This window comes from Anas acuta, chromosome 1 (assembly GCF_963932015.1).
Source record: "Anas acuta chromosome 1, bAnaAcu1.1, whole genome shotgun sequence".
Classification (NCBI taxonomy): Eukaryota; Metazoa; Chordata; class Aves; order Anseriformes; family Anatidae; genus Anas; species Anas acuta.
In genome coordinates this window covers 144,637,157-144,657,408 of record NC_088979.1, presented here as the reverse complement: position 1 = coordinate 144,657,408, position 20,252 = coordinate 144,637,157, and the positions used below count along the sequence as shown (strand labels likewise).

At 44.3% G+C, this 20,252-nt stretch overlaps 1 protein-coding gene across 2 annotated transcripts in view; it reads left to right on the top strand.

Moving 5' to 3' along the window:
* Positions 1 to 20,252, top strand: part of CREB3L2 (cAMP responsive element binding protein 3 like 2) — a 76,303-nt gene that overhangs the window by 26,000 nt on the left and 30,051 nt on the right. For both annotated transcript variants that reach the window (XM_068662903.1, XM_068662892.1), the window contains exon 2: positions 12,898 to 13,114. In XM_068662903.1, the coding sequence (XP_068519004.1) occupies positions 12,898 to 13,114 (217 nt within the window). The remainder of the gene's footprint in view (positions 1 to 12,897; positions 13,115 to 20,252) is intronic.

Below are 20,252 nucleotides of genomic sequence, written 5' to 3'. Positions count from 1 at the left end.
TACACTTAAATATTTTTGTGGGTTGTTTTTTTTTTTTTTCAGTCCATCAGTATTGTTTCTTGCTGAAAATAGTTTCAAGAGCTCCTTAGCAGCTCTGCTCAGACTTTTCAGATGGAGGCTTCCTAGGCCTGCTAATTAAAATGGTCAGCTTTGAGTAGCTGTTGTTTTTATCTTCTCCTTCGTTGTTGTTGGGCTGAAAATCGGTTCATTACCATCCTGTGGGATGGCTGTATCATCTGTTATTTCTCATATAAAGAGCAGTAATTCAGAACCGCCCCCTCCCAGGAGTGTTCAATTAAACATTTTGGTCCTCTCCCCTTCTCCCACATAGCTTCAGCCAAGCAGTTGCCCGATATATAATTAACATTCTTCTAGGGCCTAACAAGCTCAGAAGTGGTCTTGTTTCCCTCTGAATTGTATTTTCTGTTAACTCTTTCTTGTTTTCTACGTTCTGATACATGTTAACTCTCCTTAATTTTCTCCTTTCTTCCAGTAGCCTGAATATGTAAGAATTCTGTGGGTGCTCTGATTTCCATGGTAGGCAGGGTTGTTTGCCTCGTATGGCTTTCTCTTTACCTGCCACGGTGAGTTGGCAGGGGTTTTTGTTGTTGGTATTTGTTTCTTTAGGCATATACTGCAGTGTTCATAAATGATTTACAATCCAAAAAGCCCAGCTTGGAAGGGACCTCAGAGATCATATTTCTGATCTCCTTCCTGAACTTGCTTCAGGTGTGGAAGAAAAAAAATAAATCAAGTCCATAACAGTGGCAAGAATGACCATTTTATGATTTATTTTTTTTTTTTTTAAATATCAGGGCACAGAAGTCAGTGACGCTTGGCAAAAATACGTAACTGGGGACAGAGGAAGTTCTTGTGTAACCTTAGAGTGCTGCATATCTTTTGTAGATCTATTTTATTCCTTTTGAAGCATGGTGACTTTTCCCTTTCCCATCCCATTGCTTTCCCTGTGCATCTCTGCTCTTCTGGCTCTATTGCCCCTATGCCTCTGCTCTGCACCTCCCCTGGAGCCTTTGCCTGTAGCTTGGAGCATCATTCCCAATTCCCAGGAATTCCTTTATGCCCTGAGAAGTGCTGCTGCTTGGGAGCAAAGGTCTGGAAATGAAACGTTGATGTCCAGACATTTGTGAGATGCAGAGGTCTGCAGGGAACTGCAGGAACAGCAGGAATTCTGCTGTGGATGCCCCATCCCTGGAGGTGTTCAAGACCAGGTTAGATCAGACCCTGAACAACCCAGTCTAGTGGTTGGCATCCCTGCCTATGGCAGGAGGGTTGGAACTAGGTGATCTTTGAGGTCCCTTCCAACCCATGCCATTCTATGATTTATGATGCTCTAAATGGGGGAGGGTTGTCAGAAGATGCTGAAATGCCTGTTCGTAGCCAAATGAGAAAGTCTCCCTTGTATCATGAAGACTTGTGAAGAGAGAGAGACAGTGCACATACTACTAAATAAGCTGTTCCCCCCATCCCTGTATCTCAGGAAAGCATGGAGAACGAAGCTTACAGACTTTGTTTTGGTTTTTGTTTTGTTTTGTTTTTAAGACTGTGTGTTAGGATACAGATGTTTCCATCTACTGCTATTTTAAGGCCTGAACCTTCATTCAGAACCATTCCTTTTTCTCTTTTTTTTTTTTTTAATATAAATAAAGATGACTGAAGTAATGTTTTCTGGCTCCGTGACAAAGGAATTGTTGTAGGAAATTGGAATTCTGTCTCTAAAGTATGGGGTGCCTTAAAATAATGTGTCTAGACAAATGCTGTGCATACTTCTCCATGTATATTTATTTTATCTCGTTCACATCCTGTCTCCTTGTTTCCTTTCTCTCTCCAGCTTTCAGTACAGTTTCAAAACAAACTGGTCTGCCTCCGACACAAGTAATAGCAAGTGACCCCCACTGCTCTGATGTAATGCAAAATGCATCTTCTTAGAAGGAGGGTGCCCAAGTGCCAGTGTTGATGAAGGTACTGGTCCATACAAAGCACAGTGCCAGAACTATTTCTGTGAATTTCTTTGTGGATTTCTGCAGAATTATGGATGTACCAGTGCAGTGGGTGTCTTGAAGCCTCCGTCTCATGGTGAGGAGGGCCAAGGTTTACTTTCGTGGGGTGGGTTTGAGCAGAGCTGGCTGTTTCAGTGCAGCTCTCTAGTGTCATGGCTTCAGGTACAAGATAGGGACAGTCCCCCCCGGTGTCTTCACTAGTCCTATTACTCTGCTTTCTTAGCTTCCCAGGGCAGTAGCTGTGTGGACACAAAGCATAGGGCATAGGTACAAGGTGAAAGATTTTTGAAAGTTTTGGAAAAGTTTTGGAAGGTCTGGGTTTGATTATACCCGGTGGTGGATGCATACAGAGATGATACTTTGCCACAGTGCAAGGTTGTGGGAGGGAGGAGAGGTGTATCAGATCAAAACCGAGGATGTTTTTACTGGAAGCAAGGTGTAGGACTTGCTTACAGGTAAGGGGTTCTTTAATGTGATGGCTTTTCCACTGTCTGGCTCGATCACATGCTGGAGTGGGATTTGACATCAAACTGCCTGTCCTAGTGCACAGTGCTTAATGCGTAACGCTCCACGATAGCAGCACAGAACACAAAGTCCTGCCAGTGTTGTTTCTCTTCCTGCCTGATAGTAGATATCTGTCTGATAGAGGGGGCAGCAGTTTCTGCTGGGCAGGGTCTAAGCCCCGTGGCAGCTGAGGTCATCGTCAGCCAAAGGCTGCTGGTCCTTGAGCTCTGATTCAGACAGGGCAGTTCACCTCCCAGGTAAGGTGCTGTGACCAATGGATTTCTTCACATTTGTTTTGCAGAAGCACTGTTTGTTTGTTTATTTATTTATTTAGTTCTCCTTGCCCTCTGATCAAGCACCTGGTTTTTGTTTTTGTTTTGAGCTCAAGGAAGGATTATATGTGTGTGGTGTTCTTTTTGCTTTTAAAATATTACATGCATCTGCAATGTTAACCACTATGTCTACATACATTAGGCAGCACTTTACAAAAGCTATCATGTTCTCCATAGTCAACTTACGGAGTCCACATTCAGACACTTGGAGGGAGAGCCTGACTCTTCAAAAATCGAGAGCATTTAAATAAACATTTAGGAGCTTAACGTTGTGTCCTTTCTTTTCCAGCCTCAGCTTCTATACTCCTACTCTTAAACAAGCACACCCAAAAGACACCCCTCCCTCCAACTAAAAATGCATTTGTAAAACAAAACCTGATAACTCTTTAGTGAAATAAAACACCCACTCTACCCTTAAGCTGCCCAATACCAGTAGTAAAGCCTTACTTATTTTATAATAACCAGAAAACCTTAATTAAAGACCTGAATGATGACTGTGGTCATAGTGTAGGTCTGCAGCCGTTGCTAGGAAAAAAGAAGGAACGATAACCTCTGCAAGCTGGATCTCTGCCATTTAAACTTCGCAGCCCTTAAAGAAGTAAAGTTCTCGGAGACTAAAATAGCGATGTTTGGTTTAAATGCTAAGTGTCCTGTCAGTCATGAGTGGCAAGCGAGAGCGTGCAGCGAGCTCCAGCGATGGAGCAGAAGTTGTTGTTTCCTACCTACACTGTTCAGACTAATTTAGGATCCTCCTTTGAAAGATACTGGTTTGGTCCTTAGGGAGGAGGCTGTTGGGAACACTTTAAACATGAAAAAGGCAGAGCTGGGGAGCATCTGTGCTCTGCAGGAGCCCTCTGCACTAAGGGGAAGGTGGATGAGGCTCTGCCAGCATCCCCGTGCAGTGTGCCCGCTGGGGCGGCTGTTTCTGAGAGGCTGTGCCCCTGGCAGCTTCAGGTGTTGCTTTTGATGAATGGGGATGGTAATGAGACTTTGTGGGGTGAGCAGATGAGCCAAGTGCCTGCAGGGCAGGTTACAGCATCTCTGCTTTAAGTAACTGTCTGACTGGCGTGGTGCTAGTCCATGATGGGGACGGGGTTTTGCCCCAGTGTAGTCCCGCTGGTCAATCCTCGTGACTCCTGATTTCTTCTCTTGGTTATCCTTTTTTTCTTCCTGCTACATGTGTAAGTCATCTTTAAGATGGGTGCAAGGCCATTTACAAGGGGCTTATTTGTGCCTTTCAACAAGCCATGCTGATACACCAGGACTGAGACAAGTTTTCCTTGCTTTCCCCCCCTCCCACCTCCCTGGTGAGCGAAGGTGATAAATGAAACCAAGTGCAGTGTGCCCAAATGTTGTGAAATAGTGCTCTAATGTTAAGGCCGTTCTATGTGTATTTAAGAAGAAACCAAAGTAACTGTTTTCTTTCAAAAGTGGCAATAAGTTAAACCAGCTGTGCAATGATAAAACGTATTATCCCCGCTGCCTAGCTCTTGGGCAGCTAACAAGACCATAAATGCCCACTGGTGAGTTGTAAAATTTGTATACACAGATTTCAGCCTGTCTGAAGGCTTTCTTTCACTGCTTGTTTTTGGCTAAACACTGGGTGGCTGCCCAGAAGACGCTAGTTCGATGCAAAACTTGCAGCAAATGTAAGTTACATGTAAGTTCCTTCTGAAGAGGCAGTAGGTGCACCAACCCTCACAGCAAATGCTTTTGACTGGCATGAAATGCATGGAGCATAGCTGGGGCAAAACCAAAATAAAACAAACAAAACCAGCTGCATCTGCTCTTCACTGGATGATTTTTAAAAAGACATAACTGGTCTGTTTAAACGCCTTGCCTGGATGCCAGAAACCACCAGAGACACGAATGACTAAGGTTTGGAAGCTCAACTACCCTCTCTGTCTAGGGTGAGTCACGTCAGCTGGAGGTGGCAGGGGGAGGCTTGCTGCTGCTCTTGGCATTTTGGAGGCTCGTCAAAGGCAGACCTGTCAGCCAGGCTTGTCTCAGAGCCTCTCAAATCACTCTGCGTAAATAATTGTGGCCATGCTGCTCATGGATGGAGTGAAGGGCATGGGGAAAAGTGAGGGAGAGCTTCAGTTTTCTGTAGTTCCGCAGCTCAAGCTGGCAGCCCGAGAGCTGATTTATGAGACAAATGAAGTGCATAGCAGTGAGCCTGGTGTCAGAGGAGAAAAATAAACAAACAAGCAAACAAACAAACCAAAAATCTCCAAACCAAAAATCCCTTAAAAATGAAGAAAAAATCAGTAGCTGAAACAAACAAATGAATATGTCTGACCTGAGTGCATAATCCAGACGCTTGCAACACAAAATTGATAATGTTTTTTGAGGTCTCGCCCAGGGACCCAGATGGGGAGCCTTCCTGAAGGGCTTCCAGCTCACTGAGTCACCGCGCTGGTGTGCTGCCCCCCGTGACTCACTCCTCTCTGACTTTAGCTCCAATGGGGAGGGGAAATAGAAAAACACGCACCCAGCCTATTGAAAAGTTAGACTGGGTCCAAGAATTGTGCACTGGGGGGAGGGCAGGGGAATGTGAGAAGGATTTTCCTATTTTGAATGGCTCCCAAGAGGCCTGTGCTAGGAATGAGCAATAGCATCCTTTTCTCTGTCTGCGGACACTGGGCTTAAGAGACACTGAACTTCAGGGTTGCTTCTCACCCTTGCCTTGACTGTGCAGGGGCTCCTCCTTTTTCTTTCAACTCCTCTTTACCCCTAGTTATTACAGAGTTTAATTTTATTTTTAATTCCCTCTTCAAATCCAAAGTTCTTTGGAGGAGGACAGGTTACAGAAAGTAGAATATTTTTGAACGAGGAACGGCGAACGAATAAATATGCTGCTTGAAAAATCCCCCATTAGTTAAAAATAAATAGGCTGCTGCTTTGCCGATTGTGGGTTGGAAATACTTGAGTGTTTGCAATGGAAGTGTGTGCATGCATGTGTGCATAATGGGGTGGATTATAAGATTTGCTCAGCATGAACTTCAGCATTTCCAGCTGTGTAACCTGAGCAAGTTGGGAAGATGTGCAGATTTAATTACCATGTAAATCCATTAGTTCTGAATTTCCTGGCATTTGTTTTGCTGATGACACAACCTGAATGTTATTCACTTAGTGGATTTTTTTTAATCCATCCAATTTTTATTTTTTTTTTGTGATTAAAATGAGTAATTGCTGGTGTGAGACTCCAAATGATCCTATCTGCTGTTATGGTAGATCTCTTTGCTGTTTTCAAATACTGATTTCATGTTACTCTTCACATCCTCCTGCAAATGAGGCAATTTCAGTGTAGTCAATGACTATATAGTAAAGAATTTTATAGTAGAGTAAAATAATTAAGCAACTATTCCTCTGCATCTTGGCTTTGACTTTTTTCTTTTTTTACACTGGAAAAGATATACACCTTCTATTTGTCCTTGGCAGGTACATAAACCAATCTCTGCTGGTTTATCAGCATGTTTTAGGCGTGACTAGCGGGCACTGTTTACAGTCCTCAGTCTCCCTGTTCTCTGCAGTGGCTGTGTGTAAGACATTTCTCCTGCCATCAGAAAGCTCTTCCAGCTATTCTGGTCCATAATCAGGCCAAAAGGGAGGGTCTTTGTGTCTCATTTAAGAGTGAGCAGTTAGATATGCCTGCAGTTGCATCCTCATTAATACTACGGTCTGTCCAAGAGGTCTTCTGGGGAACTGCAATTTCAGCCGGTTCAGGTACAGTCAGATGACTTTTTTTTTTTTCAAATATACACTGCCAAACATAGTTGGTTTCTCTTTTCCCTTATTCTTCTCCTTCCCCAAATTAACACATACCAAAGGCAAGCACCTTAGTATATCAAATTGTATAGTGTGCAGCCATCTGCTCTTCCACTCTTTTCCTTGTGGGGGTGCTGGAGAGAGTTGGCCTTGATTCTCTTTCAGCCCCCATCTTTGGAATCAGTCCTCTGGAAAAATACTGTGTTGCTGCCAGGTCGTCCTTCATTTTTCATCCTTGTAAGAGCAGTTCAGCAGGAGCTTGGATCTGTGCCTCATAACAGTGATGTATCAACGCATCCTATGCCAGTAGATGAGCTTTTCTGTTCCCTCAAGGGTATATGTGAGTGAGTTGTGGAGGTGAGGCTATAGGGGGCTCCATTGGTAGCTCTTCTCAAAGCTGACAAAGATGAATACTACGTGATCCAAGCCGTGGCTGAGTTTGGAGAAAAATGTGTGTTGGCCAGCTTCCCTACTGCAAAAATAAAGAATTGCCAGAAGAGGAAGAAGCTGAGGAATGCGATGTACCTGAAAATCTGCAGAGTTCGTGTTTGAATCTATGTGAAAATGAACTGATGCCCAAGTGCTGATGAGTGCTCAGAACAGTTGTCTTGGTTGTTTGGAAGCTGGCTCACACCTCCAGGGCATTGCTGGTGAACGTGAAACAGGAAAGCCAACTGCACCACCAGCAACATGTCTGGGAAGAAAACACAGGTGTTCAGGGAGCTTTTTAGAAATTGCCTTTGGGGGAGGGTACACAGAAAGTTGTGGACTTCTCTGCTGCATCATCACCATTGGTAGGATTGTGTATGCAGTCCTCCATGAGCAATATCTCTAGGCAAGGTTCTTCATTAGCTGGAGAGGGCAGATCTCTGCTCCAGGACTTAGGCAGATGCTGCACTTTCAAACCCAGGTAGAGCTGTGTGTGGTGCCTTTGACAGCTCTTGTCATACAACCAAGTCTAGGGCTGAGCCCATTGAGGCAGAATAGCACGTATGTGCCATCTTTAACCACTGGCACCTTGCCTGGACGCCCCAGGGTTTGAAGCCTTGTGTTAACAGCTGTGACTCCTAGTCAGACCTCCTCAGCTACCATATAAGCAGCTGCCAGATGCTTGTGAAATGTGTGTTTGGCTCCTTGAAAAGGAGATGGTATCTCCATGTAGCTACTCTTCTTGGTGTTTGATGTCATTAACTGGAAATGGTGCTATCTTTTGTGATGCTCTTTTATCTCCTACGCACCTTTGATTATACAAACCATGAAAGAGCTGCGGAATAGATGATTCCCTCTTCTCCAAATTAACTTAGGGTGAGAGAGGAAACTGTGGGTGGGGACAAATTCATGCCTGGGGTGCGTATCTACATCCCTACAGATGGGGACTGATTTGTCTCCCCTATCTCCATATCTTGTCTGTGAGCACTGCCTTGTACATGATGTCCACTCTGCATATTCTTTTGGTACAGAGGAAAGGATGCAGTCTCTGCCTTACTCCCTGCTCCTGTTATTGCAGCTCAGACCTTACAAGTGGTTAATATTGGGCAGTTTTTTACCCACAGGCCAATGGTGGGCTTCACTTTTATCCCAAGTGGACAGAAGCAATGCTCCCACACAGGGGGTTCCCGTTGTGGAGGGGGACGTGCATCCCTCCAGGAGCGGCAGGCCTGCTGCCCTGACTCAGGGAGCTGGGCAGGAGCAGTGACTCCCTGGAGGGGCATATCTAAAATTTGCAGTTGGTTCTCGCCCCAGCACATTGCATGTAGGCCAGCTTGCCCTGGGATTGATGCCTGAAGAACACGGTGTGCTTGTAGGATTTGTCTGGAGTGCGGGGCACGGCCTGCTTGTAGCACTTGGCTGGCAAGCAGGGTCCTGGTGCCTGTGGTGGGCCGAGGTGCCGCTGTTGCAGCTCCCATCTGGGATATCTTTGCTGGAAAACCTTGTGTGTACTCTTGTGGGAAGCACGTAGTAGGTCTCCTATTTGACACAGTACATTTTCCAGGCTCAGCCAAGCACGTCACTTGATTAATAATTTAACCGTAGTTACGGAATGTCGTCTGGGGTTCTCGGCTTCACTCCTTTTTTAGTGAGTTCTTCGAAAGCCATTTTCCTGGGCATGCCTGTTTCATTCTTTGTCCTGATAACGTGACACCTTGAGATAACCAGCGCTAGCTCTGCCCTGGTCTGCCTTCAGGCTATCTGCTGCAGAAGCCAGCCCTCCCACGAAACTACCAAAACCTGACCAAAACCTGAGTCTGTTTTACCTCAGAGATGCTCATTTGAGCAGACAAGCAAGACAAAAAAATTGTCCCTTAGGCAGAGCTGGAGAAAAGGGGCTTTGTCTGGCAGGAACAGTCCGAGGCTGTGAGAGCTGCAGCCTGCGGCTCACTTGGCCTGCAGCCAGATAGGACTTTCTAAGAGCCATCCAAAATCCACCGCGTGCCCGGATGCAAGAACTTTCTCCTGTTTGCTCACCGCGGGGCCGGTGTCTGTAGGTGTTTTGTGTTCCCCCAGAGCACCTGGCTCATGGGCGGGAGCCCACGTCCAAGCAGATTGGCGGCGAAACTGTGGAGCTGCAGCTTTCCCCCTGCAAACGCGAGCCCTGGTGTTTTGTTTGTCTTTGCAGTGCTCTGGGAGAAGGGGAAGTGGAAGATAAGGTTACGGCTGTCCTAAATCCACGACTTTTTACGGAGGTTAAAATCCCAGCTGAACACATCGCTTTGCTCTGTGGGGAGGAGGGTTTAATAATTCAAGTGGACTCCTTGTAGCAGTGTAGCTGTAATTAGTGCTGTCACTGGCAGTGGTGTGTGAGGATAGCAGGAAGCTGGCAACAGAGCTGTCTGCAGAGGCTTTTGTTTGTTTGTTTGTTTGTTTTCTGAAAAACACTTCTTTCATGTGAGTGTTCTTTTCTCTTTTTTTTTAAAAAGGTAAACTTTGTTGGGGAAAGATGCCAAGTTGAAAGCCGCAGACAAAGGACTTCTTTCTTCTTCAACCAAATGTATATTCACTTTCTGGCAGTGTAAAATTCTCCGTTTCCTCCCAAAATTGCCCTTTCCTCTTCCTGAGTGCAGGGGTGGTTGCTGCACTGTCAGGATGGAGGGCTGCTCGGTGGCTTTTCGGCTCTGGAAGTGGCTGCTGATGCCTGCAGTGTGTGTGGAAACAGAGCGAGGAGAGGAGGAGGGTTGGTGATGGGACGACGTGCCTTGAAAAGGTAGAGGAGAGCAGTTTAGGGTTAGGTGGAAACTGTGAGGAACTGGCTGCCTAACTACTAAAAGCTTCAGCTGTAGCTGCTGCTTAAATGCCTTTTCTTTTTTAATTTTGTAAGCAAACAGGGCTGCTTTCAATGAGACTATTGTTTTCCTTATAAAAAAAAAAAAAAAAAAGAAAGCAAGATAGCTTCACGTGTTCACTGTAGTAGAGATGTGTATATACAAAATATTCCTGTGATTCAAGCACTGTTGTTTTTTCTAATGACTGAGAAGTCCAGGTCCCCCAAAACTGTATCTCTTCACTGAGACCAGTCTGGCCTGTGGTCCTTGTTGGAGGCTTCTTTGCTGGCCAGTGTTCAAAGTTATATCACAGACCATTAAAAATAAGATTAAAACATGATAACAAAATAAAAGAACTTTTTATTTTAAAAATGGACGGAGCATTTATTTCCTGTCAGACACTTCTGTTGTACGTGCACTTTCTTTTCTTCCTCACAGCTTGCTGCTTGTCAGCTTTGCAGCTGCAATTGAGAAGGAGAAAGGACACATGTTGAGGAACATGTTGAACTCCCTTCTTTACCCCAAGCTTCTCTTTTTGTCTGGTTTCGGGAAGTTAAATGTTTGTTTCCTCTGTTGCTTTTCCTGAACTGGTTTTAGGAAAATTCCTCATGTAGAAAGAAAAAAAAATCTAAACTAACTTTAAGCAAGTGGAAGAAGTAAAATAGCAATTGATACGAATTTTTGTCCGTACGTAGAAGGCGAGCAGAAATCTTTGTGTGAATTTGCCAAAAATAGCTGAGTAGCCTGTGGTCGCTTTGTCTTTCGGCTGGGTCTGTTTTAATTTAGAACAACTGAATTGTGTCAGACTAAGTCAGCGCTTAGGTATGATATTTTCCAGGGTGACATCCTCAGGTTAGATGCTGCTGCTGGTAGTGTAGCTGTGTCTTGAAACCAGTGTACAAATGCTGTAGCAGCCCATTTTCAGCTTATGTTAGTCATCAGTCAGAGTAATGTATGCAGGAATTAGATAGAGGGAAATGTTCTAGCCAGTTTTAGGACAATATGCAAGCAAATATAATTGACACTTACTACTAGCCTGAAGGAAAAGAAGCGCGTAGACTATGGGGAAAAAAGTTATTTCTAAGCAAAGCACTGCTTTTTGTAGGTTCATCCTTGCCTTTTATCATGGTGGGGAAGCATTACTGTCCCTTGTTTACACTTTGACAGCTGCTTACCCTGCTTTACTCAGTGTCCTTATTGCTGCATGAGGGTATTCAGCTAGTCCTGAGCATCCTTTCTCTTTCTGCTTTGCTTAGTAGGGAATAGTAGTTTATACATTTAGCCTTGCAGATATTGGGAAGCAGCCCTGGCTGTGAAGAGTGAGTCCTTGGGTATTGAAATTAAAATAAAAATGCCTTTCTAATGTGGTGATGACCTTCTTGCTGAGTCGTCTGAGAATTTTAGTACAGCTATCATTCACAGCAAGCTAATACAAGACTATGAATCCATTTTGCCATTTGTAAATGCTTTATTTTAGCCAGCTTGTTGTTTGCGCATAGTAACTGTGGTTCTCTGTTTGTTGCCTTATGTTTAGTAAATATTTTCTTTCCCTCAGTGCCTGTCAGAATTGACTGAAGCCTTTCTAATTTTGAAAGAAGTTCCAGTTAGTATTAGTGAGCATCTTGGAAGAGGCGCTGGTGTCCCTTCAAATGTATCGTGGGCTCTGTAAGAGACGACTGAGCTCAGTGTTTTCCAGCATCAGGCTTTGAGGCCACAAATGCTGCTGGAGCTGTGCAATGTGCATGCGAGAGGTGTAAGCACACCACTTCCCTCATGGATTCATGCAATATTGACTAGTTTAATTCTTAATTTAGCCTACAGGAAGTCAGATCTTGAATTTCAGTGTTTGTTTCTGCAGGAGAGAGCAAGACGAAGAGCCAAGATCAATACTGCCTGCAAAAACAGAGCAAATCAAACAGACTTAGGACTGTGCCCCAGCTGACAAAGACTCCTATATAAAATGGTAGATAATGCCTGATTGTTTGGAAAAGCTCGTTATAATTCATTGTACAAACATTTTTGTACTAAAATAGAATTCTTTGTGTGAATAAGATGAGCAGGAATAGTTTTTTGCAATGCAGTTTCTTGGTCTGTCCAAGATGTCTTCTGACATTTGAAATGAAAACAGAAAGAGCCGCAGAATTTTTGGATATTGATGGGAACTGCACTGGGGTCTCAAGGAAGAAGATCACGATCAGGAGATTCAGTTTGTGCTCATTTTGAATAAGAAACAAGCACAAAGTTATTTGTGGTGCACGCAGACATACCATGCATTGTCAGTGTAATGCACCCACTGTAATAAATAAAGTGGTAATTAGTACTGGCTGGCAGGAGCTCCAGCTGTGGGGCCTAGAAACTGGATGAGTGCTCTTGTCCTAGCTGGAATGCTACTTCTGAAATAGATATATAAATTGGCCAGGAAATCTACTGCATAGCAAATGCATTGCTTGTTTGTCTGGAGACGTGTGTGGACCCATTTTGCTGGAGCACATTGCCTGGTCTGGGTAGTTGGAATTGTCATTTGGCAGTGGCAGAGGGTCTGTGCTGGGGTACGTTTCCTTTTTTTTCTCTGTACTTCAGTGAACATTAACCCAGTATGTTCGATTCCACACACAAAGCATTCTGACAATAAATCCTGCAGGAGCTTTCACGCTGTCTGGTGACATGTGGTAGCACATTGGTAGTGGCATGCTGAGTACGTTTGGGGTGAACAAGGAGCTTGCTTCAGGGTATGGCTACTAAAAAATATTCTATTTTCTGTTTTTGTTGTGAGTTAATCACAGACCTTTCTGTTTCAGTGTATGCCTACGAGAGGACAGCTGGTCTAGTTGTAGTTTTTCAACTGGAAGAGGTGATTGTAGCAGCAGGTCTGTAAGCAGGGCTGGTAGTTCCTGCTGCTGGCTGGCACAGATGCCTGGTGCAGATACTAGGGTTGTTCTGATCAATGTTCTCCTGTTGTTGACAAGACAGACAGACAAGGAGATAGACTTTTTTTTTCCCCTTTTATCTCCACAGCACTTCACAGAGTTCCTGGATGAGTTCTCTCCAGATGTCCTAGGCCAGCTCTTGAACGATCCCTTCTTGTCTGAGAAGAATGAAGTGATGGAGGTGGAGCTGTCTCCAGCATCCCCGGCGCCCCTCATCCAGGCAGAGCACAGCTATTCCCTGTGTGGGGACTCCCGGCCCCAGTCTCCCCTCACCCACATCTCCACCGAAGACAACTTCAACGAAGGTAGTACCGATGTGTGCAAAATTCAGGTTGTTCCACTGAGTCCTTGTTTGCTTGCCATGGTGGTGGAGTAATGAAAAGTTCCTGGTGGGGTGGTGATGCACCAAGGGTGCGTGTGGACTTTCTGTGCTAGCTGGGATACCTACAGTGAAGTTACGGAGGGGATTTCTTTAAGTCTGTGGGCATTGTGGGTAAAGAAACTTGTCCACGCACAAGGAAATTGTGCTCAACAGAAATCACTAACTTCTCACTGTTAACGTATTGAATTAAAACTGAAGCGTTCATCCAAAAGAAATGGGAGAAGGTCCAAAAATACACTGGTTTCCGTGTATCCGAATCTGTGGCTGTTGAAGATAAATGGAGATGGATAAACCAAATGAGTAAAGTCTGGGTACTGTAGAATGGGACATGTAAGGAAGTCTTCAGCAGAAAATGCAGAGGGGAGATCTTATTGCTGTCTACAGCTCCGTGATGCAAGGATGCAGAGAAGACAGAGCCAGGCTCCTCTCAGAGATGCACGGTGATAGCACAAGAGTAACGATAGAAGTTGCAAGAAGGGGAATTCCAGTTGGATGCTAAGAAAACCCTTTTCAACACGAGTGGGTCAAATGCTTGAACAGGTGTCAGAGTCTGTCTTTGTCTGTGGACGTATCCAAGGCTGAGCCAGAATAGGCCCTGTGTAATCTCATCTGAGCTGGCTGTGCTTTGAGCAAAGGATTGGGAAAGCTGATCTCCACAGGTCTCTTCCAACCTACATCACTTCAGGTTTAATAAAAAACACCCCCCTCCCTTTTAACTAAAGTTATTTTTAGTAGTGAGTATGTGGAGCTTTCTGGTATCCCCAAATGAAAACTTGCTCATCTTATTTTATTTTTTAAATACACGGGCAGGAATGCAACTTCAGGTGGTCCAGTCTTTAAAGCTGTCTTGCTGAAGTCCTGTTTCTTTTTTTTTTTTTGTCTTTATACTTCTAAGAAAAGAAGAAAACAAAGGCAAAGAATGGAAAGCATGAAGAAGCCATTGGTGATTTTGTGAAGGCAGTGACTGCAGCATTTTAAATGTTGTGGGAAATGGTGATGCACAGGATATGATGAACGCCGCTGGCATTTTTTTAGCAGTCATGTTTAATTCAGCTGTTATAAACATCTGGAAGGGAAAAAAATGGAAATGCAGGAACGGTGGGAGGACGGGATCCAACCTGTTTGTTCTGGTATGAAGATACCTGCTGGCAGGGAGGGGAGTTCAAGTTAAAAGCTAGTGCTGGTGGAGGAGTGAGGACATGAATAACTGGCATCTCTTAGGAGTACTCGATGTGGCAGAATTTCACTCCTAATGATCTGTTTATGTGTTCAACATGAGGTTTACAGTGAAATGCAGTAGAGTACTAAGCTACATCGCAATAAAAGGCAGAGAGAGATTAGTGCTTATGTCTGAGCATTAACAGGCTAAGCTGTTTATGAAGATCCACCAGGTCATGAGTTTACAAAGGCTGGCAGTTTTGTAGCCCAAAACACTCTCTTCAGACAAGGTGGGGCCTGCTGCAGATTTCACAAGTTTGGCTGTGTTTTGCTGAGGACAACAAGTAAAACCTGTGAGGAGGCTTTTCAAGGTGAGACCGGGTTTTTAGAGATGGTCTGGAAACATCATCTACATAAAGCCTTCCCTTTTTGTATTTCCAAACTCTTTTATGTGAATATCTTTAAATTAATACATACAGGAGATGATAGAAACTTTTATTGTGGCAGGAGAACAAGCAGAAGAAACTTCAGAAAACAAGCTTCCCCAAAAGTTAACGGAGAGAAGCTCCAAACTAGGCTAAAAGTGAGGGGAGTTTCCTTTGGGGAAAAATTCTGAAGAAATTCATACTGCTGAGACTACTGGGTAATTAATAGAGCTCTAGTCAAATGATATTTTAAAAAGCCAAGAAACATTAACAAGTGGGTTTAAAAATAGAAAATGAATGGAAAGTATTTCATCTTCTGCTCATTCTGCAGTGTTTCGTAAGAGAGGAGGAGGAGGAGGAGGAGGAGGAGGAGTTGTTCTTGGTTTTTGGGATTTTATTTAATCTTCACCCTGGAATGACTCTCATGAACCTTTCAATATGTATTGACTTCAAAATGTTGAAGCTCAGAGAAACACTTGAGGAAATCACAGTATTACAGTTAACATGGATGTCTGAAATATATATCCAAATTGCATCATGCTGATAATTTTTCAGTCCTCGAGCCCACGAGGGAGAGAGAGGGGGTATTTTGCAGGTGGCAGTACTGCAGGATTTGGTGCTGAAGATTGAAAGCATCTTCGTTGTGAGACAGCGGAGGCACACAATGCTCTTGGCAACCCTGGTGAACTCCAGTTCCCTTGGCAGAGGGGCTAATATAACTAATGAGCAAAAAATTCACCTTCTCCAAATAACTGCCCCACTGGGCAGATTGCTGGGCTCTTGCTGTTGTGTTTCCATGATCATTTCCATGGATGCAGCCCTGCAGGACCGAGGGCAGAAACAGGCTGATGAGGAGGCTCGCGTGAGGTTCTTGCATGCGTGTGTGCATGCATGGGCACTTGCCTGCGGTGGGAGTGGTGCAGAAAAGAAGAGGGCACACAGTGATCAAGTGGAGCTTGGATGCCATTTCAGAACTTCACCTTTAGCTCCAGAGGACTAAGGGTCTAGGGTTTTGCACAAAGCATGTGGTAAACAGGCTTTGTCCTCGTTTTACAGTAAAGTCAATAATGTGACATTTCTTCTTTCTAACTCTCTTTTTGGACCCTTTGTAATTCTCCTAGCAATGAGTGCTGGTGGCTGGATCCCCAGGGTGTGCAGCACTGCTGGCCCCTCTGTCAGTGGGAGTTTATGGGCAGGCAAATAGGGAGAACGTGCAAAGGGAGGGGAAAAGGAGGGGTTTCTAGGGCCAGACCCCTTAGCCTGTATGAGTAGGGAATATGTACTTGGCAAAGGCACCTGTTTTGGTCCCTGCTGGAGTTGTCATGCCAGCAGCATTCTGTCAGTGTAACCTGGAGCTGGTAGCTCCTTGCCACAAAGGTAAAGTCTCAAGTGCAATGTGCCTCGGTATATTTAGACGCCAGATGGCTTCCAGCGCGTCGCTGCTTTTAACTCAGTGCATTTTAATTGCGTGAGACTAATCTGCTGCTCAGCCCTTGGGTGCTATCTGAGAGCTGGAGGTGGCTGGTGAGCCCTGTGCTGGCCCAGCCTTCAGGTGGGACAGGAGGGAGGTGGATGACCCCACAGAGGGCAGTGGGGGGCCGGGAGGGTGCTTTTTTGACATGGGCCTGGTGTCCTTGCCTGCCTGTCTGCCTTTAAAAATAGCCTGAAGTTTGTTTCCTTGGCAATGGGTGCGTTGCAGATAGTGATTGTGGGTGTGCATCCTGCAACCTGGCCAAGGCTGGGGGCTCCCGTGGGAGCAGCACCTTGGGGCAGCTGGAGCAGCGTCCTGTTGGGCAATCATAGCTAGAGTCAAAAAAAAAAAAAAAAAAAAAAAGGCAACAACCAAAAAAAAAAAACAGTGCTGGAGGTAAGCCTGGCAAGTGTGTCAGCGCAGGCTCAGCTCTTTTGAGAAGTCCCATTGACTGCAAGGTGAAAATGTTTATAAGTGTTCATAAGATCAAGGTCCAGGCGCCAGTTTTTCCCAATTATTCATTCTGACCTGTTTGTATTCAGATTATTTCCCTGGCTTTGTGCAGAAGAGCTTTCTCAAGCACTCACAGGTTGTTGCTAACATGTGCACTCTCTGAAAGCACCAGTCCTGAAATCTCCAGCTTATGAATGCACTCGCAGGTGTAACTATTTTAAAGCAGATGTGTGCAAGACATCTGGTACGTTGTTGCCTTTTTTTTTTTTTTTTTTTTCCCAGAATCTATTCTTATATTCAATTTTGCATAAACTTTTAAGACTAAAGATACTTGAGACAAAGGTTGTTTGCAGCTGGCTGACCATACACTTTTGTTTGCTGGAACCGGTCGGTGAGTAAGGATTCTGGCTTGGGGAGGGATCCAGGGGAGGACAAGAAAGGAGGCTGCTTCCCAGGTACTGAGAGCACCACTGGCTGCTGCCCTGCTCACAGCAGGTTTCTGCTTTCTGGTTGTGAGCCCCGGCTTTTAAGACATAACTGCAGAGTAGCTGTGAGGATGCATGGTGGTTTGTTATGAAGTGAAAAATGCTTCTTGGAAGAACATATGAAGAAGCTGGGAGGGGAGACTGAGAACAAGGCTGGTGGGTAAGGAAACTTCTTGGACCCATCGGGGTCTTTCAGGGCACAGGTTTGCCTCCAGTAGTTGTAAATGGTTAGGGAAGAAAAGCTTTCTGTTAGAGTTGGTGCATGTCTTTCTCCAGTTGTCTTTGCAGTGGTTGGAAAAGAAGGCAAGCAAGGTGAGCCAGGAATTTCAGCAGTGATTGTGATTAGCCTCCTGTATGGCTTGGGGTCCAGCCCTGCCCTCTCACCATTCGTTGTCTGCTGTAAGGGACAAACTCCTTGGGACAGCAGCTGCCTCTTGTTTTGGACTTGTTAGGTCAGTAGGTGAAAACCTACAGGGCAGGGGCTGCAGCATCTGTGTGGGGCTTTTAATCCTCTGGGATAAGCTACAATGATCAGGCAGTGGCTAGCAATGGGTGCATTCATTTTTTTTGTTTGTTTTTCACTTGGTGAGCCTTGCAGAGGTGAGAGAGTGAACAGCTGACTAGTCCCTAACTTGTTTTTTTCTCCTCAGATTGGGGCCAGGTGGCTGAGTGCCTTCCTTTCCTAGTCCCCCGCAGGCTCTGCTTCTGAGGCCTGTCTTGGTCCCCACCTGCCCTCCTGTTCATGCTTTCCTTCTCAGGAATGCTTTGAAGTTGCACTTGGATTTGAAGCAGCTTGCCTTGGCTAAAGGTTTGACAGTGATTTCTTCAGAAATGGCGTGTTTCTGTTCTATGCTTGCCTGTGCCAAAGCTGGGCCTGGCCCCAGAATATAACCTGTATTGTTGTGTTTTTAACTTTTATTGCTGAGGTTATGTTTTCCTGCAATGTGCTTTTAAAGCCGAAATTTCCTTGTAAACTTCAACTCAATCTCCCTACATGGTTTGGAGAAGAAAAAGAAACACCCACAAAATCACTGTGCATGGCTCCCACTTCTCCAGTGCAAATAGCCTGGCAATGACAAATCCAGCCCTCATCCCAGACAGCGCTTTGTACAGGAAAATGCTTCCTTATGTGTAGAGTCTGCAATGCAGTGATCTGCCGCATGCCACCTTTTTGCACAGGAGATATCCATGGGCTTTAGGCTCAGGGTGGTCTTCATACTTTTTATATGAATATACATACTTAATAGATATGTTTATATATAGTATATGTATAACTGATATTTCATGTATTTATTATATGTATAATAGTTTATATGTATATAGTTTATATGCATTGTCCTGCTTCGGACAATTCGGACAATATTTTTCTCCCAATTCCAAATCCATGGGATGCAAACAATGGAAGTGGAATCTCTTCTACGCTGCCTTTGTCCAGTTCCCTTTAAATAATTTCATTTGTGATTGGAAAAGATGCTTGAAAGACATACTGATAATTTTTATGAGTGCATGCCAATGCAACTTGATTTGCACTTCTTTTTTTTACTTTTTTTTCTTATGTGGATTTTTTTGCTCTTGTTTGTTTCCTTATGGGGAGGAAGCTGTTTGGTGATGATAACTTGTATTTGAGTGATTTTTATGTGGAAGGTTAACAATCAGGCTTTATCAGCATCTACAGTTTGGAAGGATGAAAAGACTTTTGACCTTTCATATGTCTGAGGTCCAAAATCTCAATAGGTCACTCTGAATCAAGCTGAAACTTCTACTTCTGCATCAGCATGTCTGAAAAATGTTAGTTTTGTTTTAGAGATAGGCATTCTGGTGATCACTTACGCTTACTGTTATAATTGACAACCATGTTTGTAGTCAGACCCTCTTTAGCTTCCAGCTCCACATGTGAGATCTCTTTATGGCCTTTTCCCTGCTGGAGTAGAGAACCATCTGTGCTCAGAAACCTCTTTCCCCAGGTGTTTGTAGGCTGTGATTAAGTTCCCTCTTGATTTCTGCTTGGATACAGTTTAAATGAACTGCACTTTGGTGCTGCCCTATATGGTGTATCTTCTGGACAGGGAGCTATTCTTGCATTTCCTTTCTAAACAAAGGAACGCTTGCAGTTCCTTTTCAAAACTCTGTATAAAGTGTCTGTGGGAGCTGATTTCCCTGGAATAATGTCCCAGATGATGAATATTAGGGGAATACTGCTCCCACTTCCAGTCCTGCTGTTTCTGGAACCAGTGATCTCATTCTCTTTTAGCTGAACTGTTGCACTGGGAGCTCATGCTCACTTAGTGATTTGCTGTGAGCATTAAGTCCTTTTAATGTGCGTCAAAGCCCGATTGCTGCCTTAATGCAGATGTGCCTTCACAGCATCTGTGTGGGGACTAAAATTCAGACTGCCGAGAGAGAACTGTTTAAATTGAACACAGTGCTTCTATGGGTAATTGTCACATCGCTGGAAAAAAAAATAAATCTTTCATAGCACGTTATACTGTCGAGCTTTAAGGTTGTAAATCCCAGTCACCACCTTAGTCTCCACCTCTTGTCAGTACGTCAAATATATATATATATATATATATATATATATATATATATATATTATTTTTTTCTACTGACCTCCCTGACAGTGCAAAGTGTACTTTGCCTAGAAAGGTGATGGGGGAGCCTATATAGGGATTGGAATGATTAGAAAGACTGAATTTATCTTCTTTTATGGTGGCTTTTGCTTCTCAGAACGTTTTTTTTGTCAGGCATGAGCAAATCTTCGGAGGCAATAAAAGCCCATTTGCGGAACATCGACTCGGCGGCTGGCGTTTGAGAGCTTGCCCGTATTTCAGCATCTCGCTCCCACATGTGTTAAGGGTGATGCTATAAAAATAACATTTTTCTCTCTGTAAACAAAATAAAACCACTGAGAACTGTGTTTTTGTGCAGTCTCGGCCTGAAGAGTGGTTGAAGCAAAGCCTGTAACCCTGAGATACCTCCGGACTGGGTTTATGTGAGAAGCTGATTCTGGTTTAAAAACTGTGAAGTTCTCCCCAGAAAAGAGGGTATTGACCTTGCTTTCTTTAGGTG